We start from the raw sequence: 20,441 nt of genomic DNA on the forward strand, positions 1-20,441 counted from the left end.
CTTCTTTCCTTTGGACCTTAATCTGCATGTTTTAAAAACTTTGGCATGATTTTCCTGAGAGTTCAACTGCTTCTTTCACTACAGACTCATTTTTTTAGTAGTGATTCTTTTAATTTTTCTTAGAAAGCCTAACATTTTACCTGTTCAAGCTAAATATTTGTCACTAGAAATGAACATAAAGTGAATTTAAACTCAAGAACAACAAAAATAATTTTACCAGTTTACTAGTCCATAAATATTGTGACTGCATTTGTTTTGTATTTTTTACATTTTTTCCTTTTATTTTCACCTTGCACCAGTGACACACCTTCTGTCATTAACAATACATCTCCCCTTTCATTTTCTATACTGTAATATAGTGGGAAAGTGTTCTTTATAGCCTGATTGCTCAGAGCAAATTGCCCACTGTTTTCTAATACTGATATTAAGGAATATACAGTATCTGCCTCCCATTTATGGGCTATCTTATATCTGTGATACTAATTCATACTTTTTTTTTTTAATTTTCATTTGCCAAAGGACTCCAAAGCATGGAGGAGTTGGATAGAAATGGAACAATTTTAGAAATAGGTATTCTTGTTAAATGTAATGAAATATTCTATTACAATTCCCCATTTGGCACACTCAGGGATACAAAGTACAAAATATTTAGTGCTTTAATCAGGAATTGTGTAAAATGAAGCGATGGAGGCAGGAATATGTGACTGTGTGAGGGGACCGAACAGAGAAAGATTAAACAAACCATCACCAAAGGTTAGAAAGGTAAAAAGGTAAAGAACCTTTAGCCTTTATAACCGCTTTAGGAAAACAATACCATTATGCATTCATTAACATATCAATATTTATATTTTTAAATGAAAATAGTGTAAATCTCTTAGTTTGTCTGTACATCAGCCTCCTGCAATTCCCTGCATAGTAGAGCCAGAAGAGAGATGAGCAACATTAGGAGCAATGAGATGTCCTGAGTATACATAGGCTGAAGAGGTATAACCTAACAGAAAATGTGAGAAGAGAGATGACCTCATTGGTATTCTACTGCTTCTTCGCTGTCCAGTCACAGGTTGGGACAGGGAGGTGACCATGCTGCATTGCTCTACTGCAGATGAAAAACAGGTCACCAGCCTGCTAAATAGCTCCCATATACTGTATGGATTTCAGTGTTGTATTTAGCTGTGTGCCTGAAGTTCAAATTAAAGTAGAATCGTAGGTAAATCTTTTTTTTTTCCAGTTTGGATAGAGTAGGGAGGGTTATGACCCCTGACATATTTTTTTTTTCGCCATCTGTGTCCCATTGGGGAGATTTCCCCCCTTCATATGTCCCTTGTCCCATAGCCAAACAGGACATAAGAGGAAAGGCATGCAAATTAAGGGAATTCCTTGGGGACCCCCAAGTCACCAGAACTAGTGTCCCCATTGGAAAATTTACCCTATAATACTTTTCTGGGGACAACCAAAAATTTGGTATTTTGTTTTGCTATCATTTTCAATGATAATGGTAAACAGGACAATTCTAGAGGGCAATAAAAACTGTCAGGTGTCCATCTCCACTCTATCCAAAGCTAAAAAGAAATTGCTTTTAGTTATAATTTAAGGTTTCATACACTGGGGGAGTAAGCTGAAAATCAAAACTCCACAGTTATGTCCCCATTTTTGTTTTATTAGTATTTAAGGTCAAACCCAACAAGAATGAAACATTTGGACATGTCTCCAGTATCATAAAAAAAAGCTATAATAGCAAGTTAAGGCATCATAACTTTTAACAGTTTAATATGCAAAGACAAGTATAAAGATGAGTGAATACACTCGTTGACTGCTTCTTGTAATAGTGAAACACCTGTATGACAATGGTCTAAGTCCTGCTTGGATCTGGTAATAACTTATAACTAGACTATTCCAAACATATATCCCATGTACAATCACTTAATAGTATATATACATCACAGCAAGGAGAAAGGGAAGGCAACCTGCACAAAGTCACAAAACATTATGTAAGTTCAAGATAAAACAAATGCAACACTACTGTTTACAGTTTACTGCAATAACCTGGTTCTTCATGGGAAGGCTACCAAAGCAGTTCTTATTTTAGGAATGATGTCTGGTACTTAGACAAAACTGCCAACCCAGCACAATGTTGGTTTCAGGGATCTCTGTCTTTTATCTAGTTGCACCAATACATTTTTGACAACTACAGGAAATCTTGTATGTTTTGCCATGTAAACTGAGAGATCAGGAGGGTGTCCTATTACCAAATATGGAACTGGTAAGAAAAGATTAGGCAAGAATTGGATAGAGAGACATTTTCTTTCAGATGGGCTCAATGTAAATAACAGTCCAAAACATCTGATTTTTATAAGTGAGATTCCTCGGCTTAGATTGTTTAGTGCATTGTAGTAGTGGCATATAAAAAAAGCCACTGAATTTGAAAAATACATTTAAGAAATTCATTACAAGTTTTAAAATGATATATTCCAACATTCTACTATGAAATAAAAGGGTATACTATATCAGATGATAAACAACAACAACTGCAACTTCTTCCTTCTAAAGGATGCCACGTTGGAGTCACCAGATATTCTTCACATATAGTGTTATAGTAGATCATGCTTTTGCCACTTACTGTCAACATATCCTGATTATTCAAACAATTTATAACAGTTTATTTTTCAATGTTTTTTGAAATTCTTAGTTGGTTCTTAAAAGCTGGATTACACATTTGGGCAACACAGGCCCTTTCCTCAACAGGATCAATATCAAAATCCCCCAATCTCAGACTTAGCAGATTTTTAGGGCAAAGCCAGTAACTCATAGCAAACAATATGATAAAAATCTTGGTTTGACAACAGTACCATGAAATCTAATCATAAAGGAAGACTGCCAGCCATGCAACCACCACCTGCCAGACTTTCATACCCTGAAGTTCTACATTGAATCACTAAAATCAACAAATGTCTATTGTAATTAAATAAAACTGTTTCATACCAGAGAATGAAGAACATCAAACATCCCAGACATGAAGTACCTCAAAAGTATGGATGTTTGGATAATGGTGGTGTTTGCATGCTCAGTTAATAAATATTGGAATCCAGCCTTAATAAATGGAAAACCTCCCCTTATTTTCACAAGACAGAGATGAGAAACTTAAATACACATGGCTAACCTGGACAGATTATGTATCATGTCATACATACAGGAGCCCTATATAACCAATATTAATAAAACACTGGTGAATCTCATTCAAACAAACAGTCAAACCGTGCAGCTACCAAACCTCTCAAAGATAACTTCATCTTTCAAGTTCCCCACCAAATGTTCACCTCAGGAACTTGTGGCAGGGGCAATTACAACCCTTTAAGCCGGAGGCTGGAGTACCTCCTGTTGGTTTAAATTCTGATATCCTTCTACCTTTTCAGTTCCCTCCTTTGCTTTCTCCCTTCCTCCAATGTTTCTTCTATATCCTCTCCTTCACAAAAGGTGTACAAATGAGCATCAGCACTAAATTAATATGTATGTAGATGAAAACCATAACTGAGTCTGAAGTTACTTCAACTTTCTTATCACTCACATAGAGACATATCAATATTACCACAGCAATATAACCTTAAAACTATCTTTCGTTTATCATTTATCATATAAAAATCCATTATTTCTACCCCATCCATTTAAAGCCATTGTGGCAATGCGACAATGTCACTGGCATGCCAATACCAATGGTCCCAAGACACCCTTTTGCAGGGGGGCCTGCAGGGGCTGGGCACCACAATGAACCTGTGGTGAGGGTATATATAAGGGGGAACAATTTCCCGGGTGTTCATTGTTTCCCAATGAGGGCACACCTGAATTGGAACTTTTTAAGAGTACCATAATATCTGAGTTTTTTACATCAAAGAATATAGTGAAGTGGTTAAAGGGAGTTATCTGCTGCAGTCCAGATGTCGGGGTATCACAATTTAAGGAAGTACACATATTTGGTAGGTTATAATTATAGTGGCAGCCGTGCCTAGGATCCACCTCACAAACCTGAGCATTAAAGACACTAAGTCACCTGAGATTGCTGATCTAGAGAATATTTGATTGCTTTCTGGGGGATCAGGATGGAATTTATTTCCCCCCCGCCAAAACAAACTTGATGATGCTTTTTTAGGGGCATTTTTTGCCTTCCTCTGGATCAACTGTGCGTACAGGATTCTGAGATTTCCTATTTATTCTATGTATTTATTTTATTTTGCTATTGGTTAAACTAGATGAACTTGTGTATTTTTTCAACCTGAGTAACTATTCAACCTGAGTAACTATACAACTGTCCAAGGCCCCCCTATATTCCTTGTAGATCTGCCTTCTGGTCTAGGATACATGGGGGTGCCTGCTCAGAGGTGATGAATTCAACTGTGTTTTAAGCAACTGATTCCTAAAGTACTGCTTTTATGTTTATCCTGAAGAAGCCCACAAAATGTTTCAAAAACCCAGAACAGCTTAAAGTGAAACTAACCTTTCCAATGGTCCCTCTGGAGGCGCCCTCTTTTCCTGTGTTCTGGTATTGGGGTCTTCATTGGCTGGCATGAAATGACATCACTCCAGTGCACAAAGGACTGGGCTGGCTGCTATAAACTGAACTGTGCACAGCATCTCAGTTTACATTCTAAATTTCTCGGTGATCAGGCAGGTAGGTAACGTTTATTGCAGAAGAGACATTGCGTGTCTTTTCTGCAATAAAAAGCCTTTCTGGTCTCAGAGAGTTGCAGCAGAGAGTTTTTCGCTTTAAAGTCTTTAATAGAAAAAATACATTCAATATTTATATATATTTTCTTGCTCTGATTCTGGGGGAGGTGATACTAACTGTACTACAGGAATCTGTATCAGTAGTTGTTTTTTTTTACCAGTTTGTTTTTGGCATTTTAATGAATCATATTAAAAGATATACAGTATCTCCCAAAAGTGAGTACACCCCTCACATTTTTGTAAATATATTATTGTATCTTTTCATGTGACAACACTGAGGAAATGACACTTTGGTACAATGTAAAGTAGTGAGTGTACAGCTTGTATAACAGTGTATATTTGCTGTCCCCTCAAAATAACTCTACACGCAGTCATTAATGTCAAAACCACTGGCAACAAAAGTGAGTACACCCCTAAGTGAAAATGTCCAAATTGGGCCCAAAGTGTCAATATTTTGTGTGGCCACCATTATTTTCCAGCACTGCCTTAGCCCTCTTGGGCATGGAGTTCACCAGAGCTCCGCAGGTTGCCACTGGAGTCCTCTTCCAGTCCTCCATGACGACATCATGAAGCTGGTGGATGTTAAAGACCTTGCACTCCTCCACCTTCCATTTGAGGATGCCCCACATATGCTCAATAGGGTTTAGGCCTGGAGACATGCTTGGCAAGTCCATCACCTTTACCCTCAGCTTCTTTAGCAAGGCAGTGGTTGTCTTGTTGTTGGGGGTCGTTATCATGTTGGAATACTGCCCTACGGCCCAGTCTTCGAAGGGAGGGGATCATGCTCTGCTTCAGTATGTCACAGTACATGTTAGCATTCATGGTTCCCTCAATGAACTGTAGCTCCCCAGTTCTGGCAGCAATCATGCAGATATGACACTCCCATCACCATGTTTTACTGTAGGCAAGACACACTTGTCTTTGCACTTTTCACCTGGTTGCTGCCACACACGCTTAACACCATCTGAACCAAATTATTTTATTTTGCTCTCATCAGACCACAGGACATTGTTCCAGTAATCCATGTCCTTAGTCTGCTTGTCTTCAGCAAACTCTTTACGAGCTTTCTTGTGCATCATCTTTAGAAGAGGCTTCCTTCTGGGACGACAGCCATGCAGACCATTTTAATGCAGTGTGTGGCGTATGGTCTGAGTACTGACAGGCTGATCCCCCACCCCTTCAACCTCTGCAGCAATGCTGGCAGCACTCATACGTCTATTTCTCGAAGACAACCTCTGGATATGACGCTGAGCATGTGCACTCAATTTCTTTGGTCAACCATGGCGAGGCCTTTTCTGAGTGGAACCTGTCCTGTTAAACAGCTGTATGGCCTTGACCACCATAGTGCAGCTCAGTTTCAGGGTCTTGGCAATCTCTTTATAGCCTAGGCCATCTTTATGTAGAGCAACAATTATTTTTTTCAGATCCTCAGAAAGTTCCTTGAAATAAGGTACCATGTTGAACTTCCAGTGATCAGTATGAAAGAGTGAGAGCGATAAAAGCAAATTTAAGACACCTTTCCCCATTTACATCTGAGACCTTGCAACACTAACGAGTCACATGCCATCAGGGAGGGAAAATTGCTAATTGGGCCCGAGAGGGTTAAAGTAGTGCTGAAAAATAATGCTGGCCACACACGATATTGACACTTTGGGCCCAATTTGGACATATTTACGTAGGGGTGTACTCACTTTTGTTACCACTGGTTTAGACATTAATGGCTGTGTGTTGAGTTCTTATGAGGGAACAGCAAATTTACACTGATATACAAGCTGTACACTCACTATTTTACATTGTAGCAAAGTGTCATTTCTTCAGTGTTGTCACATGAAAAGATATAATAAAATATTTACAAAAATGTGAGGGGTGTACTCACTTCTGTGAGATACTGTATGTTTTAAAAAGGTACACTCTCAGATATCATATCTATAATACATCATAAAGCCCTTTTAGGCAAATCATTTTCAATGTGTTGCAACTCACCAGTGATTTTGGTATCCTCTCCCCTTAACACTGGGGCAAATAACCTTCTAATGCCCCGTACACACGTGCAGATTATCTGAAGACTTTTGTCTTCAGATTTACCTTTTCTATGTAGTGCAAGGGCCTGCCAGATTGCATACAAATTGAAAGTGTTTAGGTTTGACCTCATATTATATGGTTTTGGTAAGTCTACAGACAAAAGTCTTCAGATAATCTGCACGTGTGTACGGGGCATTAGATATCAAACCTTCTGTACTAATTTATAATTGATTTTGGCCAAAGTTAAATTTGTATAAATAAAGACAAGAATTGAAAAATAAAAAAACATATTTTGGAGTATGAATTTACTTTATACCCCCTAACTTTTTACTTGAATAATAATGTGATCTGGTAATACTGGCATATGGCTTATTGAGTCATGTGTAAATTTAAATGATATGTGACCATTTTTCTCCATAACACAGTAAATATGTGTGTGCACCACAATGTTTATATCCTCAATACCACATTGGCTATGCCCACGTGTGAAAACATTAATATGTTCATTTGGCACAGAAATAACAGAACATGGCCTGTATAGAGGTTGGAAAATACTTGTAAAATTGCCCTACTATTATGCATTAGTGTACATTAATTTTAATGTATAAATACACAGTATACCTTCCAATATTTAATAAAAATGTTTTTCAGGATTTCCAGCCCAATTAATGGTAACAAAAAAACACCTTTATAGCGGCTGTAAATTGTACATTAAAAATATTTTTCCCACAAAGTACCAGACATCTTAGCAAGAAAAATCACAACTACTATGCATGAATATGAATATAAACCTATAGAGAACATCTTGCTAAACAAGGATTGACATTTATAAGTTATGGAACAAAGGCAGGACTGCTAAGAATTTCCTACAATATACTGTCATCATGTCACTGTGTTTCCATCTGTTTTACATTCAGTTTTCCTTTCCACTTTTTGTACTTTGTACTCAAACTCTTTATTGCACACTGCACAATAACTCAAACAAATGGTCATTCCTATGTTATACTATAAAAATTGCTATACACAAGATGATCCATTGGTCTCTTTTTATATGGTCATATCCTTAGAACATTATTTGCTTAACCAACATGTGTAGCATGCCAAAGAATAGCAGCGTCATCTTTGTTGTATAAGCAGAAAACAATGGTAAACTGGCTAAAATGTGCCAACATGTACTTTCACTGGCAATGGCAGCTTCCAAGGGTTTCTCACTCTGGTTGTTTCAACCCCATAGGCAATTATAATAAACCCATGCTAGGACTGTTAGTAATGTGTGGCAACTGTCCTAACTTTAACCCCTTGTATGCACACTGCTTCTGTTTTTTTTTTTTTTTTTTACTGCGCTTGCTTGTTTAAACAAGGTCAATAAAACTAAAACTTCCACTATCTTGAAAAGGTCACCATTCCCTGCCATATCGTCTTTAGCTCATTAAAGCTAAAATCTATGCAATTTAAACCAACGTTGAATTGAAATGTCATTAAATATATTTTTCCATACAACTAGCATAGATACCTGAACTTGTCACCCATACACTTATACTAGAAAAAAGGAGTGTCAGAATACTCTGACATTTAACATATATTTGGTTTTCCCAAAGTTCAGCGTGAAACTGCAAGGAAAAGATGAGCATTATTTAACCTCCCTGGCGGTATGATTCTGTCAGGAATTCTGTTCCAAAAGCGGTACAATTCTTTTCATGGAAATTTGGCGTTATGTATTATAGGCCTACAATTCTTAGTAATTACTGACTTAAACCTGACCAAAACAAGTCTCTAGTAGACATCCCAGATGTGATAAATTTGAAACACAAACAAGTGAATTATAATCGAATCAATAATATTATTTTATTATTTAATATATAATATATATAATAAAATTATATTATTGATTAGATTATAATTCATGTGTTATATATTATATATATATGTGTGTATATATATATATATGTGTGTGTATATATATATATATATATATTTGCATATATATATATATATGTATATGCATATATATATATATATATATATATATATATATATATATATATATATATATATATGCATATATATAATATAAAATGTGTTGTGTGTTTTGTGCAACGTTTTTTTTTTTTTTTTAATTTCCCTCCCTAGTTCCGCTCCCATGCAGCATTGCTGCTGCAGGGAACGGAACTAGGAAGTCCTCCTACCGACAGACGAGCGGCGGAGATCTCACTGGCGGTCACAGCAATGAGAGCTCATCGCTGGATCGCCAGGATAAGGTAAGAGAAGCTCCGCTGCGCTGTCTGCACGCTCTGCCCATTGACCCCGAGCGTGACTCGGGGATACCGCTAATAGCAGAAAATTCCTACCCCGAGTCACGCTCGGGGATACCGCTAAGGCGGTTAAAGTCTATCCCTGGCTCACTCACCAACCCTTATAAAATGAACAGTTTGCTAGGGAAGCATCTTGGGCATAGATACCCCCTATATTCTATAAGGATCTATGTTGCCCAACCTTTCCTACCAAACAATCCATCTCAAAACAGCTAATAAACCAGATGGGTACAATTGTTACACAGTCACTGATTCTCGAAGAAAGCCAATGAGCCATATGCTGCAGATCACTGAAGACCCCCCTATCCTTCAAAAGCACCCGGACAAGCTCCTTATATAGCAATACTTATACTGCATTGCCATGATAACAGCAAAAGTGCAATAGAGGCAACAAAGTTATCCACAGAAGAGACATCATAAGCATGAATTACCTCCCTTTAAGCAATGCCCCAGTGCCCCAAATAATATACTACAATAAGTGATTTCATCTACATAATAGCTACTTAAAAAGACAATGCAAGTGTATACATGCTATAGACTATCCCAAGTTTCCTCTTTGGCAGAGGGTCCAGCAACGCATTGCGAAGCTCATATTTTATCTGTTATAGAACCTGCCATGGCAGTTTTTTATTGCAAAGGTCCAGCCTTCTACTATTCAAAAGTCTTACATAGAATGGAATCCCCTTCTGTGGAGATTATATATGTCATCATTTTATTTGTCCCTCTTCGTCAACTGTCTCTCTGAAGGCATATCCCGAGGGAACAGCTCCTATTTGTTTGCCAGACTTAACATCTTCATTGTAGTCAACATTTTCTTCTTTATAGATCCATGAGATTCAGATGTAAATAATGTGAGGAAAATTCTCTATTTCCTCAAGTCAGCCATAGGCATCAAAATTTGTTCTTTCTTTCAATTTTTTTTGCCTAGGTGTGCAAAACATAATGTAAAACATCAAATAAAAGAACCTGGATAGACAAGGAAAACTAATATTTCATCAGACCCTAGTGATCATCCATCAATCTAATGTGTTCTTCAAAAAAGGTTTTCCATTTATTCTTTGAAGGACAACGAGGCCATGTCGTCAATAAGATTTGTCTAGGAATTTCACAAGGTAATTTGGCTGACCAAATCTTAGAACTGTATTAATTAACAAAATAATCATTTTGCCCCTCTGTTGATGGTCTCTTGACCTTGTTATTTGTCAAAATGGCAATTAACTTTCTAATACTGTATTCTAAAAATGAATGGAAGCAACATTTAAAGAGAAACTAACTATTTATCGGACGACCACCAAAGGGGACGTTTTGTATCACTAGTTTTCCTTTTGCTTGTCGTCAATAACTGATTTATAATAACTAAATATGCTTCTCTTGGCATTTGTGGAAGAATATATAATTCATATTCTCTGTATAATTCTATCCAGCTTCATTGATCAAGCAGTCAAAAGAGTTGTTTCATATATGACCAGATGTGTTGAGATGGCATCCAGTAACTTGCAGAATCATCTGAAAGTATATAAATCCACAAGGTAACTTCACTTAGTTCTAGTAAAAGTGGTTAAAAAAGTGGTTTTGGTCAATAGCTGTTCTGTCCAATTGCTGAACATCACATCCATTCCAAGAAAGAAAAGCTTCTGAAAATGCATCACCAGCCGAACTGGAGATGGAACTTTGTACACGGAACTCTAAACTGAAGGACGTGGTGGTGGTCTATTGGGGGGTGGAGCTCTCATGGGAGGTAAGGCTAAGGGTGGTGGAGGAAGTGAGCCAGTGGGGGATGGTGTTGGAGGTGGATAGTTACTTGGTGGAGGAGGTGAACTTGCTGGGGGAGGAGGGGTAAATACTGGACTCTGGGGTGGAGTGTAGATTGGGCTGGATGGTGGTGTCAAAAGAGGAGCATTGTTTAATGGATATCTTGGTGGCATTGGCTTCTTTTCTCTTGTAAAGTTGATGCATCTCCCCTGAAATCATAGAAAAAATAGTCAAAATTAGCATTTGAATACTTTAAAAGAAAACAAATTTAAAACTGGCCAAAATTCAAAACACATGTATTGTGATAGATATGAAGGAAAATTCCTGGTTATAAATGAAGAAATTGTTTAAAATGACAAACTTCAAACATAAGCAAACCCAAAACCTGAATAACTATAAGGCTTCTTTAAAGTATATGTACAGCCAAAGCTGTTTATCTTATTTTCTTTTTACTTTTTGGATTCTGCTGGTGTTCACTTTCACTTCAAATAAAGTTGAGCAAATATCCAATTTTTTTCGTTCTTATCCAGAACAGTAAGTTGTCACCAGAACAGGAATATAGGGGATGTCTTATAATTGGGACCTTTATTCCATTGACAACGCTCTAAGAGCAAATTCCTCTCACTTCCTAGGAGGAAGATTTCTACTACAGTGTCTACACAACAGTAAGTAAAGGCAAATCTCCCAAGTCGGACACAGATGGGAAGTTTTCAATCATTCAACTCTACTTAAAATAGAAAAAAAAGTTTAAGCTTTATAATTCCCTTTAAGGAAATTGTAGCAAAAAAAAAAAAAATCAACCAGTGTGGGTCTTTTCCTTATAGTAGGTAATTATATTTCTCATTTAGTAGTCTCAAAGAATGACACTGAGAGTTTTTTTTTCATTTGTTTTACGATTTATTCAACAATAAAGTGCTGAAAAATGAGAGGAGCTCACCTACAGAAGTCAAGAATAAGATCTGTGTACATATGTCTAAAACTTTGTGGCAAAGTGACCAAACAAGCCATATTTTAGAACATAAGGTGATCCAGTTTTTCTCAAAACATAATGAAGTAATTTCATCTCTGTATTTTAGATAAAATCATGCTTAGTATTTCTTTGAAGAAGGTATCCTGAGGACATGTTGAGCTGAGCTTATGTTATTAGTCAGATACAAACTAAGTTAGGAGGTTTGCTGCAATATGAACAATATCGACTGTCAGCAGAGAAAGGGTTAGCCCCCTGGAAAGCCGGACATGCCTTTCAGCTGCTTTCCAGAAATGACACAACTGCCTCACACACTTAAACCAGCTGCTGGAACAGAGAAAGCTAAGCAGAGCCCAAATAAATTGCACTGAGATTTGAAAATATGAGAAATATATGGCAGATTGTTTGGCTGCACTTAGTATGGAAATCTGACTGTCAGCTGAGGTTCATGTAAGGATATTAACTCGCTGTAGCAAGTTCTGAAGCTCATTTGGAGGGCTGAACCCAGGGCTTTTTTTCCCATAAAATAGGTGAAGGAACTTAACCACGACCCCCTCCCCCCCCCCCCACACACACCCTCCAAACCTCATAAAATAGTGGGGGTGGTAAAATTTCACAGTGGGAAGCTCTTAAAGGGGCATTACATAACATGAGTTCATTACATACAGAGTGCCGAGTCGAGGGGGTTCCTCACAGTGCAGAGTTCAGGTGTGCGCTACATACATAGTGCAGAGTTTAGGTGTGCACTACACACAGAGTGCAGATTTCAGGTGTGTGCTACACACAGAGTGCAGAGTTCAGGTGTGCGCTACACACAGAGTGCAGAGTTCAGGTGTGTGCTACACACAGAGCGCAGGTGTGCGCTACACACAGAGTGCAGAGTTCAGGTGTGCGCTACACACAGAGTGCAGAGTTCAGGTGTGCGCAGTGGCGGAGCTAGACTTTTAAAACAGGGGTGGCAAAGGGGTGGCAAGATATTATTTTGGGGGGTCAATATACAAAGTGTCATTTAGTGTCAGATTTGTCCACCGCAATGTCGCAGTCCCTCTAATAATTGCTGATCGCTGCCATTACTAGTAAAAACAATTAAAAAATAAAAAGTTCCATAGTTTGTAGATGTAATAACTTTTTGAAAACCAATCAAAATACACTTAGGATTTTTTACAAAAAATATGTGGCAGAATAAATACATACAGGTGGCGGACAGGATACAGCTGGCGGACAAGATACAGTATGTGGACAGGATACAGCTGGCGGACAAGATACAGTATGTGGACAGGATACAGCTGGCGGACAGGATACAGCTGGCGGACAGGATACAGCATGCGGACAGGATGCAGTGGCAAACTGCCCCCCCCCCCAGGTGTAAAGAAAGATTTAGTGTAATTTCAAAACAAGAAAATACTTAAAACAGCAGCCAATTTACGCAATAATAATCCACAGCATTCGCATCAGTTTCTGCAACAATGATCCCCAGCAATGGTGCTAGCTTATTTAATAACCCCCAGCATTGATGGCAGTGACTGCGATCCCCATGTGAACTGGCTGCAGTGGTTAACTCTCTGGGAGGTTAATTAACCACTTGAGCTCTAGAAGATTTTACCCCCATCATGCAACGCTGTACCCAAATAAAATTTATGTAATTTTTTTACACAAAAAAAAAAAAGCTTTCTTTTGAGGGTATTTGCATACCACTGGTGTGTGTTCGCTTTTATTATGTGAATGAAAAAAGAAAAAAACAATTTTGAAAAAAAAAAATATTTTTTACTTTCTGCTATAAAACATCCAATAAAAAAAAAAAATTCTTCCATAATTTAGACCAAAATGAAATCTGCTGTCTTTAGTAAAAAAATAAGTGTATATTAATGTGTTTGTGTGAAAGCTAAAATGCCTACAAATGAGATATATAATGGAATTTTTTATTTTTTTATATATACTAGAAATGGTGGTGATCAGCAACTTAGGGTCCTTTCACATGGTCCGCATCCGCTGACGGAGTCCGTTCTATTTAGTGGGGAACGATCCGCCGATCCCCGCTGAGCAGGCAGATGACCGCTCCGTCTCCGCTCTGTGTGTGGAGACAGAGGTGTCAGATTCCCGCTGTCCTTTATGGGGGAATCGGATGAGAATGGACCGTCTGTCCATTCTCATCCGATCCCATCTGATTCGCTGGATGGATGGAAAATAGGGTTTCCATCCGTCCGGATTTCATGGATAGGATCGGAAGCGGATAGCAGCGGGTGTCATCCGCTGCCCCTTAGGGATGCATGGAGCATCCAATCAGATCCACCTGAAAAACATACAGGCGGATCTGATCAGATCATTCTTGTGAAAGGACCCTAATAGTGGGACTGTGATCGTGACACGGGCCTGACACTTTGTGGGAACTAACTGCCACATCACCAGTGACACTTATACAGTGATCAGTGATAATACTATACACTGTCACTGTACTAATGACACCGGCTAAGAAGGGGTTAACATCTAGGGGCAATCAAGGGGCTAATTGTGTGCCTAACAATGTGTAATGTGTGCTGCTTTTTACTACAGATCGATTTCTTTATTTTCTCTGCTTTGCAGGGAAAAGAAAGAAAAAGCGATCATTCCCTCTGTAAAGAGCCCTGTATTGATTGTCAACACAGAGCTCTGGGCTGTGATTGGACACAGCCGATCAGCAGGTCTCAGCTGTGAATCATTGGCTGAGATCTGCTGACAGTCTCTTGCTGTGTCAAATCACAGGGGAGTAAGTGGATGGGGGCATGTGCCAGAAACCTTGAAACAGGCAGGGACGTACGCCTGTAGCTGACACCCCATCACAGTACATATACTGCGACGGGTCAGCAAGTGGTTAATTGCCAATGATATTTGTAATATGCAGCACGAGGAGGTAATTCATTTCCACTGGTCACTGATGCATTAGTGACCGACCACCAATGGCAGTAAATTAACCCCTATGTGCTGCATTAGTGGCACCAATGTTAGTGTTAACACTGACACTGGTGTCACTAATGCAGCAAATAGGGGTTAATTAACAGCCATTGGTGGTCGGTCACTAATGCATCAGTGACCAGTGGAAATGAATTACCTCCTCATGCTGCATATTACAAATATCATTGGCAATGAACCTCCCCACAGCCTTAGTCTCTCTCTCCCCAAGCCCCCCCACCCCCCCCAATCCTAAGTATTGCTTACTTGTGCCTTACTAGCTTGGTTCATCCTCTGGCAGCCCTGGCAACACACTCTTCTCCTCTGACTGTGAGTCCTCCTCTCTCTCTCATCCCGCCGGCGCCGGCATCTCAGTGACGTCACGTCAGGGGGGAGTGTCTTTGCTGACAGGGAAGGGGAAGGGCTCTTCTGTTCTAGGCTTGTGCCGAGTGCAGGAGCGCACTCGGCACATCGTTGCAGGCTGCAGCTGCATAGAGCGGATGGTGTGTAGTAGTCATCCACACACACACAGTGTACTCTGCGGACTGCGAGCACTTCACCTGCGCCCCCTCCTCTAGTAAATGGTACCGCCCAGGGCGCTCCCCTGTGATTCCTCCGCTCCGTGCCTACCAGCTCTCCATCCGAATCCGAACCGCCTCCCTCCTCCCTCCGCAGCTCCCGCCTCCCGTACGGCGATCCTTATCCCCTGTGATTCCTCCGCTGCGGCGCTGTCATCCACCCACCCAGGATTGGGGTGGCAACAGGGGTGGCAAGGATTTCTTCTGGGGTGTCAATTGCCACCCCAGCTAACCCTCTGGCTCCGCCACTGGGTGTGCGCTACACACAGAGTGCAGGTGTGCGCTACACACAGAGTGCAGAGTTCAGGTGTGCGCTACACACAGAGTGCAGAGTTCAGCCTTCTTCCACAGCCGCTTACCTCTGCATTCCCATCTATTTGTCACACTCATCCCTCTTCAGGTCTGACCTCTGCATGCAACCCCCCTTCCCCTACCTCCACCCCCCCCCCCTCCTTAAAAGCTCCATCATGTAACATGTCTTACTTTTGTTGCTGTGTTAAGCTGAAGCACCGAGCCGGCTCTAGTACCATCCCTCAAACTGTAGGGGGCTCCTCCTCTCTCACTTGCAATGAGATCATCCAGTGGGGGTGTCAGCATCTGCAATGTACCCTATGCACCTGCATCTCACTTGTCACCATCCTGCACTAAGGGGGATCCACTCAGGAGATCAGATCTGTGGGAGCCTCTGAGAGACAAGCTGTCACTGGTAAACACAGAAGCCAAACCTCTGTCTTTACAAGTGATAGTGGTGATCAGGGTGCAGAGGGCCTTAGCCAGAGGTGGCGGAACTGAGTTCCACCAAGTTCCAACTGAAAAAAAGCCCTGGCTGAACCTATTCTAGTATGAAAATATATTGATTGAAAGTATTGAAATATATAGATTTTACATGCAAACCCCTAGTAAACGTATGACAAAGGTTACCTTATATACTGTATATTAGTCCTAGTAATACTCAGCCATGGTTCAAAAACATGGTAAGTGCTCAATCATTTTTTAGCGAACCACAAAGGTGGACAATGTGGGTGGTCTTTACTATATACATAGAGGGATGATTTCCAGTGCTCATCTCTGATAGTCAACCTAAGAAAACTAATACAACCTATTTCTAATATTTTGATAAAAGCATAAGTCTCAGTTTGCACCCAGAGCAGCAGAGTCCCTTCTGGAGATTTCAGTGTCTGATATCGCAAGAAATACCTGTTTTCACAACGTTTTCATAAAACTCCTCCAACTTTCACTTAAGTATCAATGAATAAATATCGGGTTAAAGTTGGGTGATTCTTGGGAATCATTGATTAGAAGACCCCTAGCGTTTGCATGTTCTTTATATTTGGTACTTATTAGGCAGGTATTTTAAAATCCCATTAAAGAGTTACTAAACCCAGGACCCTGCATTCACTATATCTGGTCTCCCACAGTACACAGAACATGGAAATGCAATAGTTTTAGTAAATATAAACTGCTAAATACCTTTTCTCATCAGCAGTATATAGCAGTCTTGTGACTTCTATCAGTGTCTGGTTAAAGCTTGTAGGAGGAGTTTTCATTCTACTCTGGCTGCCCTATGAGGCTGCAGGACCCCTGACCCTCTGTCTGGACAGTGCTGATTGGCCCTGTGCTGATCACATGAACCCTCCCAAGAAGAAAAAAAAACTCCTTGCAATACACACCAAATTGAACATGTACAGCCTGTCCCCTAGACTCTGTTCTATCAGGAGATGCAGTGAGTGAGAGACAGTGGGAGACGGGGAGGATCAGAGAAGACAGGATCAAACAGCCATTTTACACAATGCAGAGGATTAACCCCTTGAGTTCCACAGTGAGTATAACAAGCATGCTTTACTGCATATACAGACTGATTTTACTCCTGTGGGTTTAGTAACCTGTTAAGTGGTCTATTTATCAACATTTTGATCCAAGATGTATACAATTTTCACCCATTTTGCATAAAATGTTTCAAATAGAAAATGGATGAATCTTGGTGAAAGTTGTCTGAATCTTGAAAACCTTAATAAATAGACCTTAATCTAGTTTTAATTTAAAATTATTAAATATATTTCACGTAAACCTAGCATTTGCATCTGGATCTGTCTTGATATCAGCCTACTGTAAAATAAAGCAGAACAGAACTGAGACCAAGGGAGGAAGGGTCAACACTGAGCTATCAAGGCTCCTTGGTCAGCCTAAAACTCAACCTGCTTAAATCTGAACTCCAGGATAAGTAAAATATTGTCTATATATAAGATGCATGTGTATTCTTATATAAAGTCTCTTTTTTTTTAAATTAAAATAACAAACATGTTCTCTTTACCTCCTCTGTGCAGTTGGTTTTGAACAGAGTGGCCCGATCCTCTCAGATGGTCCCTCTTCTGCTCTCCTGGCTTCCTCCCTCCTGTTAAGTTCCCCCACAGCAAGCAGCTTACTATGGGGGCACCTGAGCCAAGCCACAGCTCCATGTGTCCATTTAGACAAGGAGTTGCCATTTGGTCTTGCCCCCTTTCTCTCCTGAATGGCTAACTGAGTTTGATTGACAGCAGCTGGAGCCAATGGTGCCGCTGCTGTGTCATAACCAATCAGGAGAGAGAGTCCTGGATGGCTGAGGTACTCGTGGACGTCACTGGATAGAGAGGGGACTCAGCTAAGTATTAGGGGTGCTGAGGGGGGGGGCTGCTGCACACAGAAGGCTTTTTATCTTAATGACTTTACAACCCCTTTAAATACTGGTGTGCTTTGCATATTTCTTACAGATCTATGTAGTAATCATGTGTGAAAGTTTGATTGTGTGGATAATATTCCTGTAATAAAGACTGGTCACTGCTGCTCTCTCTCCTTGTGCAGGGTGGCCGGTCCTGTCTCCGCCTCCTTTTATAATTTTCTACAGGCAGCCTGTTGTGGGGGCCTACTGGGTCCCTCCCACAGCTCTGCTTTCTGCGCAGGTTATGTACAGCACGGCGATGATGTCATTGCTGTTTATAAATGATAATATCTTGGTTTACAAAAGTGTTTGGTGCATACACAGTGGATTTGTATTGTTTGTAACTTTTAAGCAAATTATTTAAATGAAATTGTTTGTGCCCAGAGTTTAGCTTTAAAACAGTATTAAACCCAAAACCAAAATTATAATAAATTGCAGCTTACTGCTCCTGAGATGTAGCGGTTGCATTTGGGGTATTTTTTTAGGCTTTTTTCCTCTCTGTGTTCACCTGGTGATCAGGCCCGTAACACACTTGCTCTATTAGATTGCCTACATTCTAGATAAAGGAGCAACAGAGACACCTGTGGAGAGCAGCATTGCTAATCTGGCGAAAAGGGAGTGTTAGATGTACTAGCAGATTTAGATGCACTAACAAATTAAGTCTGAACTTTATAAGCAGTTACAGCAACAGTTTTTTTTTTTCCTTTTTGGGAGATTAAATGTTTGCTTTTGGGTTTAATACTGTTTTGTGAAGCCAAAACTTGAAAAAAATTGTACAGTTGGGTTAGCACTCTTGTTACCATAGGTTTATACTTCTATTCAGGGTTCTCTAGAGAGATCTGCTGTTACTACTATGTGACAGTTCTATCCAGAAACTGTCATTTTATGCTGCATTCCCCAGGGTACCACTATCTTACCCACTCAGGAATAGGTACTGAAAGAAGGCCCAGCCTAGTAAGGCCCAAAGAATGGATACCCACATTACACATTATTTTCTCTTTTATTGGTTGAACTAGATGGACTTGTGCAGTGGCGACTGGTGCATGATAATTTTGGGGGGGCGGCAAATCCCCCCCCCCCCCCAGCGGGACGGATGGTCGGCCGGCCAGCAGGCAAACACACCACCCCCACAACGGGCCCGATGGCCGGCCGGCAGGGTAATACACCCCTCCCCCAGCCGGACAGATGGGCGGCCGGCCGGACAGCCAGCATTCTTACCTCCTCCGGCCGTCCGTCTTCTACCTCTTCCTGGCCAATGGCCAGTAAAATCGCTTTTCTTTTCAGCCAATCAGGAAAGGGGTCTCACGACCCACTTCCTGATTGGCTGGGAGGAGAATCAGTGTGATAATAGGGAATATTCATTCGCTATTGTCATACAACTGGGTGGGCTCAGGGCGCAGTGCTCTGTGCCCCGAGCCCACCCTTTTTTGAAGCCTCTGGCTCTAATCAGGTGCTTAAAAAAAAACAAAAAACATTGGAATCCATGCATGTAGATTAGGGGGCCGGATGTATGGATGGGGGCATCACCCCTGCGCCCCTAATGGACTGGGCGCCACTGTCTTTTCTCAACCTGACTATGTAACCATGTACACACAGAACTGTCAATGATCAGTGACATTGTATTCCAGGCCCTAACACTGCTCTTAGCTTTTCACAAAAAAAAAAAAAAAAAAAAAGCTTATGCAATGGTGCCAAATTCTGGACTTGATTGTCTGCCTTGCATGAGAGAGCCAAGCAATGCCTCTGGGGAGAAGTGTGACATTTTGCTGGCTTTGGAAAGTGGAAAGCAGTGCTTGAGAGTTGGAGCCATTTATCATTATTCTTCAAATTCAATAACATTTGCAAAGATTTAAAACCATCATAAGCAGCTGCTGAACCTTTAATACAGTAAAACAGCACATTTCAGTTATTTTAGACAAGTCTGGTTCAGTTTCCAGCTATTGTGACAAACAAAATAGGTGACATTATTTGGCTTGACATTAATACATTTCCAAATGTTGCATGTGCTTACTGAATTCTTATAATGAAGTAAATATTATTATATGCATGTGGTGTGTGATATTTACTATACAGTTAAGTACAATTTATTTTACTTGTACTAGTTTTAGTCTCGGGCTATAGGGGATCATAGACACATTTTGGCAAATACAGTTTGCTTTTGCTGACCTCCTAAAAATTACAGTTTCCTTGCTATCTCTGGCTTTATTATTTTTATTTTCTGACCTGAAACAAATATGCAGCAACTTAAGTTAGTGACTATTGAAGTCTAGCTATTGAAGCCAAGCATTTAGAACAGGGGTCTCAAACTGGCGGCCCTTCAGCTGTTGAACTACAAGTCCCATCATGCCTCTGCCTATGGGAGTCATGCTTGTAACTGTCAGCCTTGCAGTGCCTCATGGAATTTGTAGTTCTGCAACAGCTGAAGGGCCATCCGTTTGAGACCCCTGATCTAAAACTTTTCAAAGAGTTCCCCT

The 20,441-nt window shown here is 40.2% G+C and overlaps 1 protein-coding gene across 1 annotated transcript in view; it reads right to left on the reverse strand.

The window, feature by feature from the left end:
- Nucleotides 1–9,517: 9,517 nt before the first annotated feature.
- The window catches only part of ANTXR1 (ANTXR cell adhesion molecule 1), a 313,258-nt gene continuing 302,334 nt past the window's right edge, over nucleotides 9,518–20,441 (reverse strand). The window contains exon 18 of the mRNA XM_082254810.1: nucleotides 9,518–11,011. Coding sequence (XP_082110936.1) covers nucleotides 10,736–11,011 — 276 coding nt within the window. The 3' untranslated portion in view covers nucleotides 9,518–10,735. The remainder of the gene's footprint in view (nucleotides 11,012–20,441) is intronic.

This window comes from Pelophylax lessonae, assembly GCF_965119305.1.
Source record: "Pelophylax lessonae genome assembly, chromosome: 4".
Lineage (NCBI taxonomy): Eukaryota > Metazoa > Chordata > Amphibia > Anura > Ranidae > Pelophylax > Pelophylax lessonae.